This window comes from Choloepus didactylus, chromosome 10 (genome assembly GCF_015220235.1).
Source record: "Choloepus didactylus isolate mChoDid1 chromosome 10, mChoDid1.pri, whole genome shotgun sequence".
NCBI lineage: Eukaryota > Metazoa > Chordata > Mammalia > Pilosa > Megalonychidae > Choloepus > Choloepus didactylus.
Window position 1 is genome coordinate 108,545,159 of NC_051316.1, and position 27,293 is coordinate 108,572,451.

Sequence of the window (27,293 nt, forward strand, 5' to 3'; positions counted from 1 at the left end):
GAGGTTCACAAGGTACATGGACTTGGAGTGGCAGCGAGAGGGCAGGGGGTGGAGGATGCCCTCCAGGCTTCTGCCTTGTAGAACCAGATGGATGATGGGGCCATTCACGAAGATAGGGTGCACCGGGAAAGGCCCACACATGGAAGGGCTCTGGAGAAGGATCCCCAGCCCACTCCACCACCTCATGGCAGACAGTTATCATCTCTGTTCTGTAATCGAGCAAGCAGAGCCTAAAGAGGTCACATGGCTGACAACCCCATAGGTGGGGTCTCTGCGTCCAGACTCCTCCTTCTTTTCAAAATTTTATCGTGATAACATATGTATATATACGGTAAAATTTGCCATTTTAACCATTTTTAAACTTAATTTTTTGTAATGATTTCTTTTTAATTGTGGTAACACATATAAAACACAAAATTTCCCATGTTAACTGTTTTTAAGTGTATACTTCAGTGACATTAATTACATTCACCTTGTTGAATTACCATCACCTCCATCATTTGCCAAGACTTTTTTCTTGATCTCAAACAGAAACTCCGGCGCCGTTAAGCAATATCTCCCCATTCCTCCCTCCCCTTGGCCCCTGGTAACTTCAAATCTACTTTGTATCTCTATAAATTTGCTTATTCTACATATCTCCTATAAATGGCATCGTACAGTATTTGTTCTTTTGTATCTGACTTATTTTACTTAGCATCATTTTTCAAAATGCATTCAGGTTGTAGCATGTATCAGAACTTCATTCTTTTTTTGGCTGAGTAATATTCCATTGTATGGATATATCACATTTTGTTTATTCATTCATCTGTTGATGGACAGTTAGGTTGTTTCCACCTTTTGGCTGTTGTGAATGATGTTACTGTGGACATTGGTGTATGATTATTTGTTTGAGTCCTCTTTTCAGTTCTTTTGGGTGTATAGCCAGGAGTGGAATTGCCAGGTCATAGGATAATTCTGTGTTGCCTCAAAATTCCTCCCTGCCTGTGGTGCGAAGACCAGCTTGTTAAGAACTAGGTAAAAAGAACCTAGCATGTGAGGTGGCCACTGTGGAATAGAGAAGGGTCAGGAGGGTCGCTTCTGGCAGAAAATCTGGGTTTAACTCTCATCTCTGTCTTGTTGAACCTTAGGTGCTTCTTTGTAAAATGGGTTGTAATAATGGTGCATACTGGTGGGATTGTTGTGAAGTGATGTCTGTGCAGGGCTTGGCACATAGTAGGTGTTCAATTAATGGCAGCTGGTATTGAAGATCACAGAGTCCAGTCCCTACATTTGGCATACACTTAAAAGGGTGGTGGGGATAATGAGTTGAATGCATTTCTCAGTCTTTGGCACCCATCAAGAGCACGGCACAAGGTAGTAGTGATTGGGTGCCCTCTGAAACCCTGCTTCTCTACCTCTCTGGCCCCCAGCCTGACGACCCCAGGACTCGCCCCTGCCCTTTGCATGTGGACGTGGACCTGAGCTATTCCAGCAGCAAGGTGGAGGACAGGCCACGGGACCTCCTGGCCCCACTCAGGCACAAGGAGTTGCAGGTGGAGCAAGACTTTCATGGCCTCCTGGAGCGGTGAGTGTTCCCCAGGAGTGAGCCCCCCAGGAGCAAGGCCACCAGAGCAAGGCTGGCTTCCTTGACTGTGGTGTCCTACCCGGTGGCTGGATCTCCTCTGCCCCTGCTGAGCAGAGGTCACACCCCTTTGTGTGTTCTCCTGCAGATACCTCAGCGTGAAGTCCCTTCCGGAAGCCATGAGTGCGGAGGAGGAGGAAGAGCAGGGATGCACCCTGGAAGTTGATGGTCTGGCTCCAGTTCCAGGAAGAGCACAGGCCACCAGGCTCCCCCCACAGCAGCTCCCAGGGTAGGCTGTGGGGAGTCCCAGGCCCCCCTCGAATAGAGGAAAGAGCCTTACCCCACTCATCCCATACCAACTCTGGAACCACTGGGGTAACAGTTATCAGAGTGGGCTAGACAACTCTTTATGGTTTAGAAATTGCTTTCCTGTCCTAAACCTCAGCATCTCCAAAATGCGGAAGGTCTACCATTGATGGCACTTGATGTTTGATGGTGTGGGACATGATTTTAGGTAGGAGCCTTAAATAACTATTCTCCTTTTCTGTCTTGGTCCTTCTGATTTCATCAAGGAGAAAGTCTCAGTTATGTCTTCAACATCCCTCTTGATCTTCTTTTAAAAAGAAACAGTGAGAGCAAACGAGGTAGCACGAGGCCTCAGTCCCAGATCCTTTAGCAGGCAACAGCCATAGTCTAGCATGTAGTAATGTAAATAATAATATATTTGTAACCTAAAATGCTAGTTTTCTATTTGTAGTAATGAAATAAAGTCTTTTAAAATAGACTGTAGTTTATGGAAATAGCTAAAACAGGGAAGAGGATATACACATTCCTAGTACATTAGCTCATTGTTTTCATGATATTTCTCCTGTGGTATATCGGTGGGTTTTGTTGGCATTCCCATTTTACAGTTGAGAAGAATGAGGTTCAGGGAGAACCGACATGGGCAGCCAGCAGTGTCTGCCTCCGCTTATACCTGGACCACCAGGCCCTGGGACGGGCCGAGCCCTGGGTTAGGGCTGCCTGCATCGCACCAGGTCTCAGGGCTTGACTTGCTTCTCTTTCCCCACCAGGGAGACTGCGGAGCGGATGGTGTCTATGAAGCCGCCGGGCTCCCAGACATCCGTGGACAGAGACGGGCACCCTCCGGGCCTGGGCAAGGCCAAAGCAGCTCCTCCCGGCCCTGGCACACTGCCCTGCCCTCGGACCACCAAGTCCGCACCGTCCCACCGGAGCAGTATGACCAACCTGGTGGAAAGTGACGTCTCGGAACGCCTTCCCCAGAAGTCCTTCCACCAAGCTGGCGGGCCCCACCTGGAGGTAAGCATCCAGCCACCTGGGCTTCCTGCCTCCAGCCTTTCCTTGTGCCTTCCTTCATGACATGCCTGCCGCTCATGTCCCCACCAGTGACAACTCAGAGCAGATGCCCAGTGCCCCCTCGCTGCCCGGCTCCCCCCAGCCCCATCCAACCCTCTGCAAGGAGCTCTTTTACCTCCTCTGTGCCTACTGTCTGTGTTTTGTCCATCAGAGCTGTCACTCTTAAACTGTCATAGGAGACACAGGCTGCAGTGAAAGTGTCACTTATGCCACGTACTCTCTCACAGAATAATGCATATGCATGTGTACACACACACAACACACGTACACACACACACATCCTGCTGGCAATTTCAAGGGCTCAGGGCCTTTCGGTAGTCCCAGCGAGCCAGTGGTAAGGAATCTGCACTGGACCATAAACTCCTTGAGGACAGGCTCCTGGGTTGTTCTCTGTGTCCTTTGTGCCTCGCATTAGATCCAGGGTGTAGGAGGTAACATGTTTGATGGGTTTATTTTCCCACTACATTGGGCCGGGGCCTTTCTGCAATCAGATAAGACCGTGGAATCCCAGGCCCAAGCCAGAAGACACTTGGCTTTTTTCTCTGCTGTTTTCTCCTTCTGGTCTTTGTGTTCCTCATCCCAGGAAGCTGGCCCCAGTCGTCTTTCCTAAGGGCTCCAGCTCCCACTCCTCAGGAAAGCAGGACACACTCAGGGCCCCACAGGGTGTGGAGTCCCTGCTCACACCTTGGGCTGTGCTGGGCCCTGGGGCCTAGGATCCTGGCGCCCTGGGCCTGCTTGCTGGGAGCTGGGCCAGCCTCCCCGGCCCATGGGCCTCTGGAATGTGAGGCTCCGGCAAGGATCCAGGAAGGGCTTCCCAGTCTGCCTTGGGCACATTCCTCAGCCTTAAAGGGATACCGCCTCTTTCAGGAGCCCTGGATGGCATCTCCGGAGACAGACAGTGGCTTTGTGGGCTCAGAAACCAGCAGAGTGTCGCCCCTCACTCAGACCCCGGAGCACCGGCTCTCCCACGTCAGGTATCCCAGGGACCACCTGTCTGTGTCCACACATGTGGGATAGCCTGGGAATCAAAGCGCCTGTGATGCCCTGGATGCGCCCCTGTTCTGGGCCAGACCTCATTTCAACCTCCCAACAATGGTTCCTTGTTCCCATTTTATTGAAAGAGGGGAACAGAGACTCATAGAGGGGAAGTGACTTGCCCAGCTTCACTCAGACCAGGAAATAAATTTTTGTTAGACAATCGAATGAGTGAATGGGTGAAAGAATAAAAACCATAGGGAGGAGAGCACGAGGGGAGCAGAATACTAGGACCGAGGGCAGAACATGGCACCCGTGTGGGGAGGAGACTGGGCTGGGACCCGAAGGCAAGGGAGGGGGTGGAGGGGACGTGGGTGAAGACTGCATGATGAACCTCCAGGGATGCATGGGAAGAAAGTGCTAGAAATTCTAGTTCTCTTTTTATTTTCTAAAAAACAAATTAAGCTTTATGGTTTTATGTATATGGATTGGCAAGTGTATAGCGATGTAGTCTGTAAATAGATGCCTAAATGTTGCAATACAGAAGTATTTTACTGCCAGGGATGCAAAGTCCCAAGGGCTGAGTAGCCACTGCTCTAGCACATGAGGTCTGAGGGCCTCTTCCCGTGTGACCTCGGTGTGTCTCTCCTTCCACGGAACCCCAGCACCCCAGGGACATCAGCCCAGCCCTTCACTGCATCTGTGCCCCAGGATGGAGCCTCCCACCTCCAGGCCAGGGGTCCTCCAGTCCCCAGAACAGCTGCTGAGCACAGCACACCCAGGAGCCGAGCCCAGAGGCACCTCCCCGGCCCGGGCAGTCCTCTCCGGCAGAAGGCACCCAGCTTCTGCATGGAGCAGGTGTTGGCAGCAGAGATGGGTGAGTGGGTGAGGCTGGGTTGGCTAGAGCCAGGAGGGAGCCTGAGCTCATGGGTTAAAAAAAAAAACAAACAACAAAAAAATCATATTGCCCTTTAGAGGATACAAAATCTACGGGTTAGTTGTAGGAAAATGTGAAATCACAGATAGAGTAGACAAAAGAGAATAAAAGAAAACAATCCACTGGAAACCACCACTGCTGACATTTTGGTGTAGAACCTGTCACCTCAGTGACATATGTGTGTTTATGCACTTTAAACAGAAATCGGATCATATTACACCAGTTGGGGAACTTCCTTTTTTTCACTGAACATTGCAACAGGAACACTTTCCACGTCTATAAAACCTATGCCTGATTCCTTTTATATTTTTACCTTTTAAAAATATATGTGAGCTTTTTTGTTGATATCAAACAAACATACAGCAAAGAGCATACATGCTGCATTCTCACAAAGTGAACACATTCAGACCAAGAAAGTCAGCCTTGTCAGAACCCCAAAAACCCCTCGGGCCCCTCCCAAAGGTGACCACTGTTCCGAAATCTAACACTCCAGACTGGCTATCCCACTTTTTAAGATTCATGTTTCTTAAACAGATTTTTAAATTCAGCTTTTTATTTTGAGATGTGTAGATTCACATTCAGTTGTAAGAAAGGATTCAGAGAGCTCCTGGGTACTCATTACTCAGTTTCCCCCGACGGAAACACCTGCGGCAGTGTCACGACCAGGTACTGGCATCTGTGGTCCAGGTGCAGTGATGGGGCTGGTGATGGGTACAGGGCCTCCATCACCTCCAGGATGCCCTTTTATAGCCACACCCACTCCCCTCCCACCCCGTCCCCTCCTTAACTCGTGGGACCACCAGTCTGTTCCGCATTGCTCTGATTTTGTCATTTCGAGAATGCAATATACTGGACACACAGTATTTGGGCCTCTCAGATGGGCTTTTTTACACAGCAGAGTTCTCTGGAGATTCTTTCAGGCTGTTCCATGCATCAGTAGTTCATTCCTTGATATTCCTGAGTAATATCCCAAGGGTTCATTAGTGTGTTTTTTTCCTTTCTTTCTTTTTAAAATCAATTTTATTTAAACATTTCTGAAATTTGCACTTCCTACCCATGAAGCTACAACCTCCCCCTTTCCCCTTACCCCTCACCCCTGGGAACCTCTTATCTTTCTGTCTCCGCAAATTCGCTATTTCTAGATATCTCATAAAGTGAAATGGGCTCATGGTTTTTAACACTCAGCCCAGATTAGTGGTTCTTGGTCTTTCTTTGCCCCCTGCCCCCTCTGAGAGGCTAAAGTCGTGAATGTCCTCCCGACAAGCAGGTGAGATACAATTTCAGGGGGCCGTGGCGGCTCCAAAGCCAGCCCAGAACAATGTGACAGAGCTGGGGAGCCCGGGTCAGGGAGCAAGGAAGGCTTTGCAGGAGGCCTTGAAGTCTTGGCTCTGTGGCCACAATGGGGAACAGGATGGGGGGGGCCATTCTAGTCGGGGTCAGCTCTGCAGAACCAATTTGCACCCCAGGCTCCCAGCAAAAACCAGCTCTCCTTCCCATTTTGAGGTCAGTAGGTCATTGACCTCGTCAGGAACTTCACTCAGGCCCTCAGCCAGGCCCCTTGTCATTGTCACCCATTATCCCACCCTCCCACCCCACCCCCACACACACAGAAGTTCAGGCATCAAGGGTCCTCTCTGCAGAACCTCACTTTGGTCTCCTCCTGCCTCCATAGCTGTCCCTGGCTTGGAGCTCGAGGGGCGAAAGAGGATTTCGGAGCAGCTCCTACCCAGCAGGGCAATCAGCCCAACCCCCGTGCCAACCCCTGAGGCTGCCCCCCTGACCGATGGGCCGACAGAAGCCATCCCCAGCCTCCTCCTCAGCAGGACAGGGCGAGAGTAAGTCGGATCTTGGGGACTGCGGAATCGAGCTTCTCATTCAGATGGGACAGAGAGCCTCTGGGGACGCAGGGCTGTGCCCAGCTCACGCATCCAGTGGGTGGCTGTGCTGGGGACAGAGGGACCCTGGTCTTCTGCCTCCCAACTCAGGGCTGTTCTACAGGGCCTCACTGCCCTGGACTTTGAAGACCCTTCTCCGGCCAGTGGGAAGTGAGCTAGAGGTTCACCTTTGTGCCACTGAGACCTCCCCACTCCCACCACCTTCTCCCTTCCTAGGTTGGCCCACACTTCCCAGGGGTATGTTTTCTGCAGTTTGTTCATTCAGTGCATGAACTGAGATGCCCCTGTTTGTTTGTTTAATCCAAGCAACTTTACTAAGAAGTCTGCTCTTGGTTGGTTGAACAGAAATGGGAAAATAGCTTGGTCAGTCCTCTTACTTCCTCTTAGTGGCTTTAGTCCCGTAGTAAATCACATGCCTTTGTTGGAGTTGGGGTGTCCATCCTGCAGTGTGCACTGGGGAGACTGCCTGGCCTCCTTTATGGGATGCCATGTTGGCAATGGGCAAAGTCGTGGCTGGCTGGTGGCATTTGGCTTCCTGGTCTGAGTTTAGTAAGTCCACCCCTCAGGTCCCCCTAACATCAGTGTGGGAATTAGAGGCTTATTTGCTAGCCCTTGGAAAAAAATGTTGGACATGACATGGTCCTTGGCCTCCTGAGACTTGCCATCTTGCAGAAACAGGCAGCTGCACCCATATGTGGTGAATGCAGTAATGGTAGAGGCCCAGAGGACTGTGGGAGCACAGGGGGGCATCTTGCCAAGACGGAGGTTTCGGGATGGCTTCCTGGAGTAGAAGTGATGGCTGAGCCACAATCAGAAGGAGGGGAAGTGGAAGAGTATCCCCAGCAGGGGGAACAGCCTGTGCGAAGGCCTAGAGGAGGGAAAATGTCTGTCACCTTCAGGGAGCCCAAAGCTTGGTGTAGGGTGATGGGCTGTTAGCAGTGAAGCCAGAGAGGCGGACAGGAAAGGCTGTGGTGGGATCTTGGAGAGAAAGAGGTTGGAGGGCGGCCAGGCTTGGAGAAGGTGCTCAGTGAACAGTCAGTGAAGGCCAAAAGGTTCGTCCTGAGAACAGTGAGGGGGGTTGTCAGCAGACAGTGGCATGGGCAGGTGCGTGTTTTAGAGAGTTCTCTGGTTGCTATGAAGACTGGAGGCCCAGAGACTGCAGAAGGCTGCCTTCCCCAGGAGAGCGGTGTGGGTCCGGCCTCTAGGGGACAGTCAGCAGGGAGGAAAAGGAGGATGGGTTTGAGAAGAAGTATTTAGGCAGTCACACCCAAGGACTTAGTAGTTGATTAACTTTAGGGAGTGTTCAGGGGAGAACAAGAGTCTAGAATGAGATTCTGGCTGTGCACCTGTTGGATGCTGATGCCACATGCAGAGATGGGAAACCCAGGTGGGGTGTCAGTTTGCAGGGAAAGATGATTTTAAGTGCCACCTGGTACCCAGTAACTAAAGAGTTAAGACAGGAAGCCTGAGATCTTGATAAAAACAACTCAGAGAGAGGAAGTGGCCCGCAGATGGGTGTTTCAAGTCCCAGACCTAATAAGCCTGCAGGCTGCACAGAGCCTCCCCTGCCTTCCAGGGGTTAACTGGAAAGGGAGCTCTCGCTCTCCTGCAGCCACTGCCCTCATGGTTTGCCTTGGAAGCCCCAACAAGCATCTCCCTGGGGATTGCCAGGGGAACTGACTACCCCTGGACACACTGGGCTGGGGCACAGCCAGAGAGAGCTCTCTGTCTCCCTCTGGCATTTTCATCTGAGACTGATGTTTGCTGGAGGTGGTGCCACAGGACACTCTCAGGGACTGCCAGGCAAGACCTAACGCTGAGGGAGCCCCTGCCCCAGTAGCCAGCCCAGGAGTAGATGTAGAATCTGCACACAGCCCAGAAGACAGCCATGCCAAGCCGACTCTACCGTTCAGTGTGTAGTGGCACTTGCTAGGGGTAGCCGGGTGGGGTTTTCTGCACTTGATGCCAGCGAGGCCCACAGTTAGAGATTCAGGGTGGGAATGAAGAGAAATCCAAACAGTGTATAACTCTCTAGGTGATAGGGGCTCATTGAGGTGCCGAGGGGATGTGTTGGGTGGTTTCACGGAGATTACAGCAGCCTTGCAGATAGCGCCCTGCAGCTTCCAGCCTGCTCTTACTCATCCCTCCTAGTTCAGTTGTTGTGGGAAGTTCTGCAGTGTCTCCTTGTCCTCTCTCCATGCGTGGTCCTTCACTCGGCTGCCCCTTGAAGTCTTGAGATCCAGTTCAGTAATGTTTCGAAGAAGCTTGGGGGTTACAAGATGGAGCAGGCCTTCCCTCTGCCTTCTAAGGGCTCACCATCAGGTTGGGGAGACAAATAGACAAACCTCTTCTGCCAAGAGTGGAGAGATGGGCTTGAACAACTCTTGGAAATGTTTTGGGGGCAAGGCTGAGCAAGGGCAGGGAGGAACAAGGTCTGGGCAGATGGTTAGGATTTCTTTAGCTAGAGGTAGAGGAAGGGAGGGCAATCAGCGGCTGAGGCAGGTCAGAAATCAAATTTTATTCTGAACCTTCATCTCTATCTCTCTATCTGGAGAAATAGTCACTGGCACTTCAGAACAGCTCCTCAGAAATCCTGCATGTTAGGCTGTGTAAACCTTAAAGACAGGTTCTGTTCTGCTCACCGAATGTGCAGATACAAACTCAGAGAGGTGTCAAGACGTGGCCAGAAGAGCAGATAACACAGGGACGTTGTATGCTCATTTGAGAGCAGAGCTGGGTCCTGTGCTGCAGAGAGGGACAGAAGTGGCTGCATGTGGGCTGCGCTTGGGGGTGGCTTCAGCTCTGTCCTGTTCTGCATCTGTTCTGGTGTCTGTCTCTGTCCCCCACCCCAGCCGGGCCATCCGCGAGCTGCGAGAGGAGGTGTCCCGGCTCCGGCTGCGTCTGGAGGACAGCCTGCACCAGCCAGCCCAGGGCAGCCCCAAGCGCCCGGCGTCCACCTTCACACGCCCCGCCCGGGCCCGGGCCCGGCCAGCGGATTCCTCAGCTGCCTGGGGCTCCCACTATGGCAGGTGGGTGACCCCCAAACTCCCTCCCTTGTACCCTGGCAGCAGCTGCAGAAGACAGACTTGGCCAGCCTCTGACTCTGCCCAGACATGTGGACTGAGGCGCTGCCACGTCCACTCTCACGCATTCACTAGCTCACTCATTCATTCTTACATTTTTTATTGCACATTTGATACATAAAAGAATATTTAAACGTTTATATTAATTATAGAGCATAGTACAATGAATATCCCTGAATCTACCTAATTTGAAGAACTAGAACATTCCAGGATGCTCACTCTCTCGTCTACTCACTTGGTAATCCTTCATTTGTGGTGATGGCTTATAAAATCAGCTAACCTCTTTTAAGGGTTTTCTATGGAAGGGCACTGGGTTTTTATGGACATTTTCTCATTAATCCTCTCAACCACCCTCTGAGGTGATTGCTCTTACGATTTCCCATTTCACAGATGAGGAAACTGAGGGTCAGAGAGGCTCCCAGCTGTTTTCTGTGAGCCTGACTCCAGAGTCTTTGGTTTCTGTTTCCATGCTCTCCTTTCATTGTTAGATGCTTTTCCACACGTTAGTGTTCTCATTGATCATCTTTCAAGGCTGCGAAAAGCTCATCCAGTGACATTGTCTTTCCTTCCCTTTTGCTAGTAAATCCACAGAGAGATTGTCTGGAGAGCCTGGAGGCACAGAGCAAGCTGTCCCTGCAGGAAGGCGGCGAGCCAGGTCCTCCTCAGTGCCTCGGGAGGTGCCCCGACTGTCCCTGAGTAAGTGGCCGCCTGCCACTGTATGGGCCACAGGAAGCACAGCAGCCTCCTTTGGGGGAGCTTGGAGAAGGTTTTCTGATTGTTTTAGGCAGTTTTAGTACTACTGTAGTCCTCTGGAACACAGTGCACTTCTAATAGTAACTGCCTCCTGGGGGCTGGGCTATCTGCTAAGGACCTCTCCCCACCGTCTCACTCAGGGTCACTACAGAGTGGCTTATATCATCCACCTACACACACGGCCACCAAAGCCCAGAAAGCCTGAGGCACGTGGCTTTGGAGTCAGGGTCAGGGGCTCACCCCAAGATCTGCCCCTTCCTGGCCGGGTGTGCCTGGCCTGGCCACTCACCTGCCCTGGGCAGTGATAGGGACAGCTGGCTGTGCAGTGGCACCAGCATCCTTCTCGTGGGATTGCCACCAAGGTGCAGGACACAGCACACGCCAGATACCAAGGCTAGCACTTAGCACCACGTCAGGTTCCCTGTATGCAGCGACCACTACCAAAGGGCAGATCAGGGATGAAACTCAGGTGTCTGCCCCAGAGCCAGGCCTCACAGGATGCCCACTCCCCAAGCTGTGCTCCCCCAACCGCCTGCCCCCTCTGAGCCCTTCTCTCTCCACCGCAGCCTCCGAATCTGAGCCGACCTCGCCCCAGCTCTCGTCTGACAAGAACAGGGCCGCCAAACAGAGCCCTCCGGCAGCCCAGGATGGAATGAGGGGAGGGGGCAGCTCCAGACGGCGAGACAGGGTCATCTTCCAGGGCCACTACACAGGTAGGCGGGTGGGAGGGCTGGGGGCACTGCAGTCCCAGGGTGGGCTCTGGGTCATGAGCTGCCTGTGGGCTGTTGAAATGGCATTTTCTCTGTGTTCTGTGGCACGATAACCATGAGGTTATTTGCCTGGTCATTTTGCAGACACTTTCTGACACCCCCCCTTCCCTGGGGCTTGCTTGGTTCTGGGGAAGCTGTGATGAATAGGTTCCAAGATAAAGCAGTAGGAGTCTGGGGAGTGTACAATAACAAACGAATGAATGTGTGTTTATATATTTATGTGCATACGCATGCACACACTGATGTGTACGTACTTGTACACACATAGGACATATGTATACACATGTTTGGCAGACTGTTAGAACCATACAGAAGAAGAGAAGAAGTTATTCCAAATCTATTTACGACTGACTGTCTGAATAGCCCGTTCAGCCAGTCAGTCGTAAACAGATTTAACAAGTGGCACCTTGTTACCAGGACAGATAATGGGGTGACTGCAGAATCCTTTATCATGTATTCCTGGCTCACCTTCAACTCTGCCTTCCCAGGGGGGTGTCTCTGAACTGGGGACCTGGGACATGGTGAGACCTGAGACAGCGCAGTGTGGGACACTGATGTGCTTAATCCTTAAAAAACGAGTTGGGGTCCCTCTCACCTTGATGAATCTGACCACATGGCAAAGACAAACAACAAATAAGTGATCTGTCTTGGTTTCCCAGGACAAATACAACAAACTGGGTGGCTTAAAACAGCAGAAATCGATTGTCGTAGAGTTCTGGGGGCCAGAAGTCAGAAATCGAGGTGCAAACAGGGCCCCAATCCCTCCTGTAGAGAAAATCCTTCCTTCCCTCCTCTGGCGTCTGGCGGTTTGCCAGCCGTCTGTGGCCTTGTGTCTCTCTCTTCTTCCCTTCTAATAAGGGCACCTGGCAGGTTGGATTAGGGCCCCCCCCCTCAATCCATTTTCCCCTCACCATAACTAATAGCGTCTTCAAAGACTGTTTTCAAATAAGGGCGCGTTCACTGGGCTGGGATTTGGACGTGAACACATCTTTTTTGGGGGATGCAGCTGCACCCTTAGCAGGCAGTAAGTGCGACATGTCTCTTCCCGATACCCCTAGAGGGAGGGGTTAACTTCAGCTCCATCCCTAGCAGAGTCCCCACGTGTCTGAGGGCGCACCGTGCACCAGGCTTTTGGCTAAGTGTAGGGGCCACGCAGGGAATAGGCGACACAGCCCCTTAGGGAGCAGGGGGTTCAGGGAGTCCCATCGCAGTGTGCACAGAGTACAAAGTGCCAGCCCGGACAGCACGAGGGAGAGGAGGTACATGGTGCTGTCTGTCCCTGTGGCTTCAGGCAGCCTCCCGAAGGTCTTTAAGGCCAGGGGATGGCGGGGCTGGACGAGGAGCTTCATGACAATGTCCAGTGTTTGACACCTGCCAGGCACAGGGGGCAGAGATGCAGCTCCATTCAGTCTCCCCCCAAGCTGATGAAATCAACACTGTAATTATCCTCCTTTTTTCAACTGCTTGGAGCCAAGAGAAGGAGGACACCTACTGAGGCCAAGTCTGAGCCATTCAAATCCAAACCACAAGCCGGGGCCTGGGGCTACAGAATCACTGTTTATCATTACTTCCCATTTCTTCCTGGCTTTCTTTCAAATTCCAACTTAGCTTGGGTTTGTTGAATGCTGCTGGATGTCAAGAACCAGGCAGCTGGGGCATAAATAGGTTCTGAGATAAAACAGTAGGAGTCTGGGGAGTGTACAAGAGACAAACGAATGAATGTGTGTTTATATATTTATGTGCACACACATGCGCACACTGATGTGTACGTACTTGTACGCATATAGGACATACGTATACACGTGTGGCAGACTGTTAGAACCATACAGAAGAAGAGAAGAAGTTATTATTCCAAATCCTCCCCAGTTCTGTATCTGATAATGACTGTTTTGGTTTCTTTCCCCAGGCCAGGAATACCATCTTCTGTCCCCGAAGAGTGTCCCGAGAGGCGGTGGCACGGTTTCCTGTCCCCACTGCCGGCCCTCTAGGACCCAGGGCGCAGGTAAGGGTTGGTACCTGGGGTCCGGGGCCAGGCCAGCCGAGGTGCAGCTTCTTGGTCCCAGAGAAGGGTGCAGTGGGACCTGTCGTGAGCTCAGTGGCGGGTTGTAGGATGAATGAGGGACTGGGATATTTTCTGGGCTTCTCATCCCTGCAAGGACATTTTGCCATCCCACCTGGTGCTCCAGGTACTGTTGCTTGAAGTCTCTTTGACCTTGACATGGAGAAACCATGGATGTGATTTAGGAAGTTCCTGAAGGGCTTGTTGGGGATGGGGGAAGGGGAGTGCTGGACAGCAGGAGTCTGGCAGAGGTGCTATGTCTGATCTCCCCTCTACCTTTCCCCTACTCCCCTCCTCTCTCCCCCTCTCCTCCAACCCCAACAACAAGGAATCGTGGGGAGAACAGTGGCCTGAGAATCTGGACACCGGGTTCTAGTAGTCCCATTTCTGCCAGTTACTTGCTGTGTGACCTTAGGCAAGTTTCTTAACTTCTCTGGGCCTCAGGCTCCACATCCATAATGAAAGAGTTGGAGACGATCTCTAAGGTGTCTTCTAGCAAAAATGATAATGACAACAGAGCTGATGTTTATTAAGCCTTTACTGTGTCCAGGATGTCATGCTAAGGATTTCATATACACTAATCCTCACAATTCTGTGAAGTAGGTACTACCATTATGCCCATTTTATGGATGAGGAAACTGAGGCTTAGAGAGGTTAAGGAACTTGCCCAAGGGCACACAGCTTACAAGTGGTCGAGCCAGAATTTAAACCCAGATCTTCATGACTCCAGAGCTACAGCTCTTCACTATGCCACTCTGCCTTTGCTAGAGTCCCAAGAGGCCTTTCCATTCATCCACCCATCCATCCATCCATTCATCCATCCATCCATTCATCCATCCATCCGACAAGCATTTACTCAGCACCCACCCATATGTACTCCCTACCCCCCAGGAACTCTCAGCCAAGCAGATGATGACAGAACAGAGAGATCAGAGCTGGGAAGAGGGTACGCGAGGCAGGGATGGGGGTTGGGGGCACGTAGCTCAGCCTGGGTGGATAAGAAGGCTTCTTGGAGAGGGTAGCAGCTGAGTGGAGGACTGAAGGAGAGGTGGACCAGCTCTCGAACACACACACATGTGCCATTTCAGATTTGGGTGGAGAGAGAACAACCGTGCCTGCCCTCCTCTTGCTCCCTCAGGCCAGCATGACCCCCCTGGTGCCTGGGAGCTGCTCTGGGGAGTGGGCCTGTCTGGCTGGCAGGTACAGGGGGCTGCAGTCAGGAGGGCATGGGCTAGGGATCTGCGGGAGTTCCGCCCCTTCCCAGCTCTGAGATCTTGGCAAATTACTCAACCTGTCAGAGCCTCAGTCTCCCTGTCTGTAGAATGGGGGAATGATGGTGGTAGCCAGTTCAGTGGCTTTTTGAGTGAATAAAACAATGCACGAGAGCCCCTAGCAGATGCCTAGCTCATTAAACGCTTTCTCTCACTATCATGGTTGTCGTCGATGTTGCTGCTGTCACTCAGAATTGTGCCCTCTGCAGTGGGTACAGAGGGAAGCTCAGTGCCACGGGATGCCCAATGGGTCCAGAGTCCGATGATTCAGACTTAATCTTCTCTTGACATCTCTTCCTCCTTCCCAGGTGGTGCCACCACCAGGGACCCACAAGGATCATCTCCAGCTGATCCCCTGCGATGTCCCATGTGTCATCGGGTTGGGCCCCACCCAGAGGCAGATGGCCCAAACTCTGCTGCCACTAGTAGGATCTGATGCTCAATTTCTTCTCCCAGCCAGACCCTCAGCTCTCCTTGACCGGGGTTTGGGGTTCTGGGTGAATGTAGCTGGGGTGGCTGCCTCCCCTCACCCATGTGTGAGCGAATTGGGCAGACGAGGGGTTTCCCAAAGCTCAGCATCCCCAGCCTGGCAGGCCCAGCATCCATCCCTACAGGGGAGAGTGGGTGGACCGCTGTGCTCTGCTCCGTCTTCCCAAGTGGTCAGACTCTGTGTCTCTTGTGTTCCTTTCCTGGCAGGCACTGAAAAGGCCTCAAGAAAAAACGCACCTTCACATTCCAGCCCCAAGCAGAGGCGCAAGCAGCTGGAGTCACCACCTCGGCTGCCCCCTGGGCTGTGGTACCTGGCAGCCGCACCCCCAGCGCCAGCTTCTCCAGCCTTTGCCTACGTCCCCTCGGTTCCCATTGTGCCTTATCCACCAGCCACTGTGTAAGAACCTTTTGTTCCTCCCACCCCATCCCCGGCCTCCATCTCGGGCAAGCAGTCCCATGTAGGGGCAGCTGAAAATCCAGTGCTGCATGCTCCTGTATTTTATCCTCATGTGGAAAAGGTGCAGGATGAGCCCATCCTTAAGGCTGCCACTCAGGACACCCTGTGTACAGGGCCAGTGCTCGTCCCTGGGGACACAGCAGTGACAGAGGCATCTAGAACCCTCACCACCTTCCATTTCCTTGTGGTTGTTTTCAGCAAGCAATTTATAAGCACTTTTTTTTTTAAGATGTTATTGTTTTGGAACAGTTTTAGATTTACTGAGAAATTGAGCAAATGGTATCGGAAGTTCCCATATTACATCCCCCTCCAAATACACATGCAGTTTTCCCTATTATGAACATCTGACATTACTGTGGTACATTTGTCACAATTAATGAACCAGTATTGGTGTATTATTATTAACTGAAGTCTGTAGTTCACCCAGGTTTCTTTTTTCTTTGCTTTTACCTTGCGTTCTTCTGTTTCAGCATCCCTCCTCGGATCCCATGCTGAATTTAGTTGTCACATCTCCTTAGGCCTCTCCTGGCTGTGATAATTTCTCACCCATTCCTTGTTTCTGACCATCTTGACAGTTTTGAGGAGTACTGCTCGGGCAGAGTTTGAACAATGAACTTGAACACATATTTTGCACATAACATCAGTCAAAAGAGAAAAGACACAGCCGCCAAGGCAGAAGTGGTTCAGTTTTAGGGTCAGAGAGAGCTGCAGTTGAATCCTATCTACTGCTCATTAGCAGTGTGGTTTGACCAGCCACTTCTCCCTGAGCCTCAGTTTCCCTGTGTATTAAATGGGGTCATGGTCTCGATCATTGTGTGAGGATTGAAATGAGGCCCAAGGCAAGATCTAAATGAGATGTTAGTGGCATTAGTAGCACAGGGATGACAATGTGTCAGTTGCTGATCAATAGCAGCTTTGGTGCATAACCAATAATACTATTGTTCAGTATCACCATCAGTAAGAAGAAAAATGAGTGAAAGCGGGTTCAGCCTGACAGGATCGTGGGAAGAACCCTAGATGTTGGAAAGAGAAGACTGCCTTCTTGTCCCAACTGCCACTAGCTAGTTCCCTGCCTCGGTTTACCCACTGTCGAGGAGTCGGTTGGCACTCAATTTCTCTCAAGGCTACGTAACCAGAAACCAGCCTGTGGGCACTGAAGGCTGCATGGGAGGACTGGCATTTGGTGGGGGCAGAGGCCCTTTATTAGGACCTGGCCTGGCAGAGCCTCTCCATGTCGGCCATACTGAGCCCGTCCTGCTCTCAGGCCTCAGGCGGAGGTGGGTGAGAGAGCAGGCCCCAACTCATCAGGCAGGAAGGGTTTTGCCTGGAATTTGCAGGTGGTCTTGGTGGTACAGGATAAAGCTCCGAGTGTCCCCAGGAGCCTTGGGTCGAGGCCCTATTCTGTATCTTTACAAGCTCATACCTGTTTCTTCCTATGAAATGGGTTGTGGTGAGGAGTCAGTGAACCCTATGGAAAGTCCATAGCACATCCAAGGTGGCCAGCAAACCCTAGTGCTTCTAATGCTCCTAGAACTTGGGCTGAGGTTGCCTTGAAGTTTGTCCAGCTGCTGGTCAGCAGGATTGAGCATGCTCAGTGGCTCAGACCAGAGCGGCCCTTTAAAAGCCCAGTGGGCCTGTGCTGCCACCTGCCGGCCATCCGCTTACAGCCTGCACCGGGGGCTCTCCAGCCAGGAGGGGTTTATTCTAGTGTCTGCCCTGCGGGAAGCTTTGGGTGACTTTCAGGCCAAGCTGGTCATCAAAATAACAGCAGTTGGGGGTGAGTGGGAACCCAAAATTGCACCAGATAGTCCTTATGGGAGGCTGTTGCTTATTGGACTCAGAAAGCCTGTTCATTCCCCCAGATGGTGTTTATCAGCCTCCACTGTGTGCCCATCAGCACAGGGCAGAGGCGCTGGCCCAGGGCAAGTGTGGGTGTGAGGCCCAGTGCTGCCGCTCCCCAGCTCCCCGACCCTGGGCCAAGGTGGCTGACATGGCAGAGCAGTCAGCGAAGCCAGACAGTGCACACGGCCTTATAGCTAACTTTCCCACTGATCTCCACAGCCACCCTGGGAGGAGTGGAAAATGCCATTTTAGGTGGGAAATGGAAGCCTGGAAAGGTGAAATAGCTTGTCCAGGTCACCCCGCTAGCCAAGTAGATTAGCCGGGCTATGGGCACCGGCCTCCAGGGCCTGAGCTGTTGAGGCCAGCAGGTTACACTGCCTCCACGTCACTCGGCTCCTGCAAGCTGCACTTCTATCCTCATCTATAAAATAAGGATAATGATGCCGACAGAATAAATGAGACACTGCTGGCAAAGCACATGGTCTCAGAGCCTGGCACCTGGATACAGGGGAGGAGGGCATTAGCCCTGGTCTAGGCACCGTGTTTAACCTTTTGAGGATGTGCCAAACTGCTCTCCAAGCTGGCTGCAGCATTTTACATTCCCATCAGCCGTGTGTGAGGGTTCCAATTTCTCCACATCCTCGTCTACACTTGTTGTTGTCTGTCATTTTTATTTTAGCCATAGTGGTGAGAGTGAAGTGTGTGAAGTGGTGTCTCATTGTGGTTTTGATTTGCATTTCCCTGATGGTTAATGATGTTGAGCATCTTTGCATGTGTTTGTTGTCCTTTGCATATCTTCTTTTGAGAAATGTCTGTTCAGATCCTGGTAAAGCCCTTTATACGCACTGCGCAGTAACACAAGTTAGAAAGTGGAGGCACAGGAAGAAAACCAGAGTTGCTGAGCCCCTGCAGTGTGCCAAGGAATAGGCCACTGAATGACTTAAGCCAGGTCCTCCCAAGCTCAACCCTGCTTTCTTTAGGTGAAATGCCTCTTTATCCTGTCCCCATCAGTTGCAGAAATGAAAGGCCATGCCCACTCCTTGCCCATTGCAGGTTTTCTTGGAAACCTTGTTGCTCTAGATGAATGCAGTAGTCACTTAGGGATATCTGTGCCTCCTGTCATAGCCTCTCCAGCCCATCCCACTGGCCATATGGAAACCACACCCCATTCTTGCAGGCCCAGGCTGAGAAGGAGGCCTCCCCTATTGCCCTGAATGAGGAGCACCAGACCCTTCATCTCCCAGAGAACCCTAGTAGTTACAACATTTCTCTGGGGCTCTACGCTTGGCAAATGGGGCCTCATCTATGACCCTTCAGTGATGGGGTTTGGCTGCAGAGCCCGGGGTGTTCCTGGGCCCCTGAGATCCTGGCTTTTGGGTTAGAAGCTCCCAGAGGACTGGGTTCCTGTCCCTTCCATCATCCAGCCTTGCAGGTTGTCTGCATATGGTGGTTGGCCAATAGATGTTTGTCCCACGATAAGGTAGCTGAAGTGCCTATTCTTAAAGCACCTGTTCCGGTCCAGGCCCTCTCACCTTTATTATTGTCCCAAATCCTTCCAAGTCCCTCCAGGTAGGTGTTTGTTGCTACTATTTTAGGCCAGTGACCCAGCTGGGGGTTAGTACTGTTCCTAACCCAGGGCTCTTCAGCTTGGCCCAGCTTTAACCACAATTAACGAGCTGCCTCCCTGTCTCCTCAGGTACTACGCACCCCCAGGATCTACCTCAGCCCCCGCAGCCCAAGCCGCTGCAGAGTGGCCACCCACAGCCTCCTCCCGGCCACCCGCCCAGCTCCCCCTGGATGACCTGGAGGAGCTCAGTGAGGCCCTGAGCCGCGCCGTGAGGGCCGCCAGGAGCGTCCGCGCCACCACCAGGCACATGAGCCGCTCCCTGCTGGCCGCCCTGCACCAGGCCCGCAGCCCGCGGGGCTCCTGCCTCTTCTGACCCCCTCACGGCTCAGAGATGGGTGGGCGGGAGGAGGGCCGGGCAGCCGGAAGCCCTAAGGAGCCCAGAGACCCCCCCCCCAGCAGGAGGTGACCCCCCAGCACAGGCCCCGCCTGCTCAGTCTGGGTTTTTCAAGGGAGGGGGCATCATGGGTCATCCAGAGAGTAACTTCTTGGGGGACCAGCCTCCTGAAGGCAGGGAGGGGACTGAGGCCCCTTCTGTGCAGGCCAAGACTCTGGGAGGGTTTTCTCTTCCTGCACTTGTCCGCTCCGGCTAATAAGATGTAATTTATGTGTGAATGGACACATGGTTTTATAAACTGAGGCTTATTTCTGGTCTTGGAGACAGCTCAGGGGGATGGAAAAGAAGGGAAAGGGCCAGAGTCTGTGGTGCAGACCTGTCTCCCTTCTTTAACCAGCATAACTCGGGACTAAGCTACTCTGTCTTTGCTCCTGGTGGGAGGGGGTACCTGGGGCCCCGGGTGGACATGCACCCAGCTTGCCCAGGGTCGGAGAGGCTGTTCCCACAGGCCCACTGGGATGGAGACACCCATGGAGGGCCCCAGGAAGCTGTGCCACCACGGCCTTCCCAGCCTGCACCCCGAGGCCCCAGCTCTCTCCCTGGATCCCTGTGGCATTTGGTGATTGGCGCTACCTGCCAGGCCCTGGTTTGGCCCCAGATTGGGACCCAGTCTGTGGCCTGGAGGCCAGGCCACCTCCTGCTCCCCACCCAGGCAGTGCTTACCTCAGCATTTCAGGAATATGTGTGCATAAATGATGTTTGTATATTTGAGGCATTTAAAAATCTATTTTCGTTACGAGGGCAAATGAAGACTGTTGACCTGAAAAAAGAAAAAACATTCCCAAATCCTGCTGCCTCTGTGGTGTGTGTCATCGACTTGTGATTTCAAAATTCAGGTTTTGTGGAGTGGAAGGGTGGACGCCCAGCCAAGCCCTTTCCCTGGGGTCCTGTGGGGTGCACGTTCCCAGACTGCCGACTTCCCTCCAGTGGCTTCTGCTTCTCCAACTTTCCCCCTCTGCGGATCTCAGAATCATAAACCAGCGTATTGGAGGGGCCTGCAATAGAGGCCACCTGGCTGAGCCCCTTTTACGTGAGCCACTTTTTACCGAGGCCAGAGATCTTTCGAGATTCAAGGTCAGTTGGTGTCAGCAAAAGCACAAACAGGACCATCTTTCTAGAGCTCTTTCAGCTTGCAGAAAATGATAAAAGCTGCCATTCAGTCTCAGTTTTTGGGCACCTGAGCACTCCTGCTCCCACAGAAGACAATGGGCCGTGAATCAGGTGCCCTCTGGGCCTGGGAGGAGGCCTGTCCAGCTTTGCTGGGCTGCTGGCCTCAGGTGTCAGCTCTGCACAGGCCTCAAATTGAGCCTCAGACATGGCCCCATCTCCACTCACCTGTGCAAGGTGATGGCTGGTTCTCGGGTCCTTGCTCCTAGATGTCACCTCCTGCTCTGGGTCTCCAGGGGAGCACCCTGAGGACCCTTCTGTGGAGTCACCCAGCACCTCCAGCTTATACTCTTGAGAACTTGCCCCAGGCCAGCCCACAGCCTCTTGCCAGGATGGACACAGCAGCCTCTGCACACGTGTTTCTACCTCTGCTCCAGCCCCCCCCAAACCCTCTGCCCCAGACTGCCAAAGCCATATGTCTAAAATAAAGCCCATCCTGCTTGGGCACCTGTGTGCCTGGTTTCCCACTGTCCTTTAACCACAGCTCCCACTTGGGGTCCTCTGCCTCAGCCTTCCTCAAATGGCTATTTCCAGGTCCTTGTCTGGCAGGGGGAACAGCAGGTTTTATGTAGCTTCTAATCTACCTACAGCAATGATTCAGATGCCCCTTCCAGGAAGCCTTCCCAGACTTCCTTTCTGCAGAGACCTTCCCCACACTGGCCCCCACAGCACGTGGCACGTCTCATCATCCAGCCTGCATATGGCTAGTATCAAAACCAGGGGCTCCTTCCATCTGGGGCAGCATCTTATCCAATGCCAGCGAGGGCTCAATAAGGGGAAGGCTTCAAGTGAATGAATGAATGAATGAACAGCTAACACTCAGCTGAAGCTTTATTAATGCAACCAGGGAAAGATCTGAGAGATGAGGAGCTGGTGGTGGGATGAGGATGGGCCCAGATCCCCGAGGGCATCTGCCCCCAACTCTGTCTCAGTTCATCCTTGTGTCCTAGGACTCCAGGTTTCCCGTCTTCCTCTCCTCCTCGTGCTGTTTCTCCAGCGGCCCACACAGATCCTAGCGGGGAGAAGGCTCAGTTATAGGGGGAGGAAATGTTTATTCCATGGGGATAGAATGAACTCTGGACTCTGGAACCAGCCCAGCCCGGCTCCCAACTCTGGCTCTGCCACTTCCAAGCTGGGTGACCTTGGGGAAGTCACCGTCCCTTCCTGAGCCTCAGCTCATTCACTTCCAAAAAGGGAGCCCAGACCCTCAACCACTGTCCTGTACTGAGTAGTTTCCACCTCTCTGGCCAAGGCAGAATCTCCTGGGTTCTTCACAAGATGAACCATTTTACAGATGATGAAACAGGCTCAGCATGGCCCCGTCACCTGTCTGAGGTCACCTGACCAAAAGATGGGGGAGACAGGCTGTCGACCAGGTGGTCTTCGTCGGGGGTCTGTGTTATAAAGCCCTTTCCCAGGTTTCCTGGAGGTGGGAGGGAGCTTGCCCCCTGGTTAGGCACATGAGATGAGCTCAGATGGCAAACAGATGGAGATGTTTTTATTATAACAGTTATGAAATTATTTCATGTATATTAAAAAAAAGTGTAACCAACTTAGCCTTGTGATTTCACAGGTAATATTGCATAGGACAAGATGAAGTAAAGCCTTGCATTTCACATGGGTTTAAAGAAAAATATTAAGCAAATACTTCTGCAGGTAATTCTCAGTTATACAAAAATCAAAATTTGGTCCTGGAATTGCTGCAGTTTGGATGACACTGAAGCTATAATACCTATCCCCCACTGCACACGTAATAAAAACAAGCAGTGGAAGCAAAGGCATGGGGGGAGCAGGACATGGCAAATGGTACTGCCTGGGGTGGGTCTCCTCCCCTCCTCCCCCCACCACACCTTAGCTAGACTGCTCCCCTCCAGTTAGCCTTGCAAATCCTCCCACCTGCTCTGGGCATCCTTCCTGATTGCACAGTGTCTTTCCCCACAAGGGCTCTCACCCAGCACCCCCAGGCCTCCAGGAAGCTCAGCTGTCCCAACTTCAAACAGGAAGTCCTGCTGTGCTGTGCAGCCTGGGCTGGTGGCTGTCCCTCTCTTGCCCTCCAGGGCTGCCCACGCCAGGCCCACCCCCAGACTGGCACTGGACACAGCTCGGCCCTCTTGCACTCACCTTTTTCCCATCCGTGTACAGGATTTCATCGTCCTGCAGGCCCACGCACTTGAGGGCTTCCTGGAACTCATTCAGTTGTTCTCTGGTCACCACCTGCTTCCTGGCTGCAGGGGCAGGAGGAGCCCTGGGTGAGGATGCTGGGAGATCCAGGCGGGAGGCCAGGCAGGGCTGGGGTCCGGGGGCCACTCCAGGGGTGGGTGAGCCTGGGTGTCTGGAGTCAGGGGCTGCCACATGTGCCTACCGTAGAAGGCTAGACCCCGGTTGTGCTCGTCTTCTGGGAATAATAATGTTATGAAGGTCTCAGGGTCCTTGGTGAGCCACAGGTGGGCAAAGTGTTCTCTGTCCTGCACTGGAGAGGAAAAGAGCCTCAGGGTGAACGCGAGAGCAGGGCAGGGTCCCCTATTACATGAGGACCCCTGGACGGGCCCAGGCTCACTCAGCCGACCAGTGAGTCCCCAGGTTCTCTCCCCATTTTGCAGATGAGGAGGATGAAGTTCATGGAGGAGACTTGGGGCAGGTAAGTGGGACCAGTTCAGCTCCATTGGCACTCCTGTGCCCCTACTACGTGCCATTCCGTGGTGATGACTGGGACATGCGTGAAGCCACCGTCTGCCCAACACACAGGCTGCCACCCTTCGCTTCCAGAGGATCTCAGAGTGGCGAAGAGAGAGGCAGGTCTGGAGCCAGCCTTGGGTCTGAGTCCCAGCTCTCATTACAAGCTGTGTGACCTCAGGAAAAGCCTTGACTTCTCTGTGCCTCCAATTCCTCATCTGCAAATTGGGTAGGATCACTGTCATGTCATCTTAGGGCAATTAATTCAGTTAATTCATGTACAGCACTTTGAGCAGTGCCTGGCACAGGAAAGGCTCAGAATTGGTGGTGACTTTCCTTTGATCACTGTGTGCACGGGCACCCGGGCCACAGAGATATAAGCTGGGAGCCCCTCCTGTGTTCTCTTTAGCCCCAGCCTCCTCCTCTGGGATCTGCCAGCTGCACACAGTCCTCCTCTCCACACATAGCCCTCCAGGCTGATGCCCAGGCTCACCAATTTGGGATAAGGTTCCGTCCTGCCGCTGAATGCCCCCAGAGCTGACATCGTAGGTGCACTGTTTCCCGCTAAAGTCAGACAAAAAGTGAGATCTTAGGGTCAGACAGTCAAAGAGAGAAGGACAGGCACTCAGGATGGTAAAGAAGAGACAAGGTTCAGGCAGAGATTCCAGTCAGCCCTCCCATTCCACGGGTGGGGAGACAGAGCGAGGCCAGGTAGGGGCGGGACTTGCTTCCATCTTCCCGCTGCTCCGAGGAGATCCCAGAGCTGGTGACTGGGGTGAGGCAGAGGGTGAATGACTGGCACATGGGGTCTCACATGGTCTGGTACTCTCTGAACAGTAGGGTGTCCTTCTTCAGGTTGGGGATAAGGTAAATAAAGGCTGCCTCAACCAGTCTAGTCATCTGCTGGTACTCGGGGTTGCGTAAGACTGCAGCGATGAAAAACCACTTGCCGGAGAGCTGGGGAGAAGGCAGCAGAGATGATGGGGAGCTGGGTGTGAGCCCCTGATGGGCTCAGGCAGCTCCTTCCTGCATTTCGCAAACAGGGAAGCAGAGACAGCCCAGGTGGGGAGTTGGACGTGCAGGAGCTCACACCATGAGCCAGGCATCTCTCAGGGCGCTCCTCCATGCCCAGCACAGAAGTGCCCCTGCTGACACCTCAGAATGGGCTTCTGGGTTTGGAGGCAGGAGAGGCTCCCCAGATCTCCCTGGATTTCACCCCAGTATCCAGGAGGAGAAGGGTGTAGCCAGAAGCCAGCAGGGGGAGGGCAGCCCAGAGAGGCCAGGCCCGGGTCTCACCCGCTCCAGGGTAGCATCGGTGATCGGCACGGCCTTCTGGTAGGGACACGTGGGGTCCTGGGCGGTCAGCAGAGGAAGGAGGCTCAGAGCCACAAGGGCCCAGGGTAGCGCCATGCCACGGCAGGAGCTCCTGCAGACGGGCAGACGTGTGGCCGGAGGGTGCAGTGACTTTTATACCAGCTGAGGGGGTGGGTGGGGCCCAGCAGGGTCTTCTGGGGCCGTGACACAATCCAGGGGCTGTTGGGAAATGCCTTGCACAAAACCCTCCCTCCTTTCCCCTAAGGCAGCCCCAGGTGAAACCTCCAAATCCAGGTCTAGTTGGGTCCCCTTTGGCCAAAGGGTTTCAAAGGACCAAGTTGTTGCTGACAGGACGGCGAAGGAATGAAACACGGACACAAAATAGAAAGTTAAGGGAGCAGGGGACTCAGAGCCTAGTTGACAGAGTCCTCCCCTTGCTCCACATCATATTTATTAGCTTTATTTTATCACAAGAATTAGTGGAGTTACTAATAGGCTGGAGAAGGCAAGATAAAGAAGTTAGTAAGATAGGGAAGTCAGGGACAGGCTATTCGAGACTTGCATGCTTCTTGTATCAACAATGCGGGTGCTGCCCTGGACAGTGTTCCAGCTGGGCAGGACTTGATGTTCCAATGTCCGTACCCTTGAGTATGTCAAGGACTCATTCCAAGCTCAGGCCATTTTCCCACAGACCTATGGGTCTGGCTTATTCAAGGCTGGGATGGGTGCAGGGCTGGGGAGATATGAAATATTTTTAGTCCACACATTTCATTATAGGAGTCAGCCACTGGGCAATCTCATGGTTTTCATGCAACTGGGGGGAACCCAGTAGTAAAGCAAGTGCCAATGGTGCCTTAGGGTTTCCCAGCTGGCTAGAGTGGGGTTCAGGGTTGGGGGAAAAAACATGATTCAGTTCCCACTGAGAGTGGTTCCAGCCCTGGAAGCAGGGACATTTCCAAAAGAAGGGGACATCTAAGTTGACTGTCTTATTTCTAGAAAATCGATCACTTTGACCAATTCCCAGCATCTAAAAGAAGACATGCTAGTCTCCACCCCAGGCCTTTCAAGCAGGAGCCTGTCTTTTCTCCAACATCCCCTCATTGTGGAGCAGAGATCAGCACCTAGAAAATGCAATAAATGCTGTGAAATGACCCCTGCCCTTTTTATTTTCTACCCGATGCACTCAAATGTTTCCCCATGTGGATAAATACTTTCAAGGAGTATTATTATGATATACTTCAGTTCTGTATTCTCAGTCATTTCACATATTTTGCATCATATTTTATGTTTCAGTGTAGCACATTATTCTAATTTTCATGGATTCATAATCCTTCATTCACATCATCACATCCTCTCTGCATGTTGACCACATTTTATATTTTGATTTTTCTCCTGACGTTAAGTAGCAGACAGAGGCCAATTGCGCCCTGAACTTTCCGTAGTATCCAAGAAAAAGAAAAACATATGCCCGCTAGAAGTCTGTATTACAAATAACGCTTGCAGAAGCTAAAAACTGGAACCAAGAAAACATGTTCAACAGGAAAAGGAAAATGGGAAAAAAAAATTGTGGCATTTTCACACAATGAAATATTACTTAGCAATAAAAGGGAATGAACTAGAGACACAAATCTTAAAATCATTATGCTGAGCAAAAAGTAAGCAGACATTAACAGAGTGCATATTATGTGATTCCATTTATATGAAAGTCTAGAATGTTCAGAACTCATCTCTATTGATAGAAATCAGATGAGGATAGCTAGGGCAGGGAGGGCAATTTGACTACAAAAGAGCCCAAGAGAACTTTCTGAGGGGATGGAAGTGCTCTATATTTTCACTGTGGTGTTGTTTCCACACACTCACTTCTCAAAACGTATTGAAATGTAAACCTAAAGTGTGTGCATTTTATTGTATGCAAATTATACTTCAATAAATCGATTTTTGGAGAAAACCTCCCCCAGAAAAGAGAAAGCAAAAACATGGCAAATAAAAAAAACACTAATGATTTTTAATGCTCTCCCAATGTAGCAATGCACCAGTGAGACTCTTTCTCCATATCCTTGTCAGAACTGGAAGTCCCCATTTATTCTTTGTATTTTTCCAGCTCAGTTTGGATTTTGAATCTGCACGGCTTTAGTTTGATTCTTGAAAAAGTGGAGCTTATCAGGAGGGGAGGAGTGCAGGTGAGGGTGTAGCGTGTCAAGGGATGGAAGGTCTGCAGGGCTGGAGCAGGTGATGGGGACGGAAGGTACAGAGTCGATGGTGGAGAGGTTGGCGGGAGGCCAAGCGTGCAGAGCACGGGAGCCAGGCTGAGGGGTGTGGTGGGACTCTGGGGCACGTGGAAGAAACTGAGAGATGTCTAGTGGGGTTGAGGGTGACATCATCAGATTTGCTCTTTAGAGAGATCGCTCTGTCCGTCTGCAGTGGGGACATGGGGAGGGCAGTGGTGGGAGAATAGCCTGGAAGGACCAGTGGAGGCTGGAGCAGTGGTCCAGGTGTGAGATGATGGGGGACAGAGTCCTGACACTGTTTATTTGAGGAGAAGCTGCACAACGTGCGGGGATATCGGAATCCTGAGCTTTATAGGGCCCCACATACTACACAGACACAGACACACACAGAGCCGATGAAATAACACATAAGCACCCGTCA

At 52.2% G+C, this 27,293-nt stretch overlaps 2 protein-coding genes across 10 annotated transcripts in view; one reads left to right on the forward strand and one right to left on the reverse strand.

Moving 5' to 3' along the window:
• The window catches only part of AKNA (AT-hook transcription factor), a 52,961-nt gene extending 31,859 nt beyond the window's left edge, over positions 1-21,102 (forward strand). For 7 of the 9 annotated variants that reach the window (XM_037798642.1, XM_037798641.1, XM_037798644.1 and 4 more), the window contains 13 exons: positions 1,410-1,564; positions 1,710-1,850; positions 2,635-2,881; positions 3,806-3,912; positions 4,579-4,790; positions 6,523-6,685; positions 9,598-9,774; positions 10,409-10,524; positions 11,148-11,294; positions 13,258-13,353; positions 14,990-15,106; positions 15,378-15,567; positions 19,166-21,102. In XM_037798642.1, coding sequence (XP_037654570.1) covers positions 1,410-1,564; positions 1,710-1,850; positions 2,635-2,881; positions 3,806-3,912; positions 4,579-4,790; positions 6,523-6,685; positions 9,598-9,774; positions 10,409-10,524; positions 11,148-11,294; positions 13,258-13,353; positions 14,990-15,106; positions 15,378-15,567; positions 19,166-19,409 — 2,112 coding nt within the window. In that variant the 3' untranslated portion in view covers positions 19,410-21,102. The remainder of the gene's footprint in view (positions 1-1,409; positions 1,565-1,709; positions 1,851-2,634; positions 2,882-3,805; positions 3,913-4,578; positions 4,791-6,522; positions 6,686-9,597; positions 9,775-10,408; positions 10,525-11,147; positions 11,295-13,257; positions 13,354-14,989; positions 15,107-15,377; positions 15,568-19,165) is intronic. The other 2 variants (XR_005210820.1, XR_005210821.1) reach the window with 2 other exon arrangements.
• A 368-nt stretch (positions 21,103-21,470) lies between these two features.
• Positions 21,471-24,768, reverse strand: LOC119505750 (alpha-1-acid glycoprotein-like). The gene is made up of 6 exons (XM_037798647.1): positions 24,627-24,768; positions 24,145-24,287; positions 23,824-23,894; positions 23,020-23,127; positions 22,779-22,882; positions 21,471-21,669 (listed from the first exon to the last, which is right to left on the reverse strand). The coding sequence occupies exons 1-6, from the start codon at positions 24,738-24,740 to the stop codon at positions 21,604-21,606; spliced, it is 606 nt and encodes a 201-aa protein (XP_037654575.1). The 5' UTR covers positions 24,741-24,768; the 3' UTR covers positions 21,471-21,603.
• Positions 24,769-27,293: the final 2,525 nt, after the last annotated feature.

Coding starts and splice junctions, on each gene's coding strand:
- LOC119505750 (XM_037798647.1), bottom strand. CDS start 24,740: ATGGCGCTACCCTGGGCCCTTGTGGCTCTGAGCCTCCTTCCTCTGCTG. Junction 23,895..24,144: donor TTCAGAGAGTACCAGACCAT/GTGAGACCCCAT, acceptor GTCTGACTTTAG/CGGGAAACAGTGCACCTACG. Junction 22,883..23,019: donor CCGGGGTCTAGCCTTCTACG/GTAGGCACATGT, acceptor CTGCCCCTGCAG/CCAGGAAGCAGGTGGTGACC.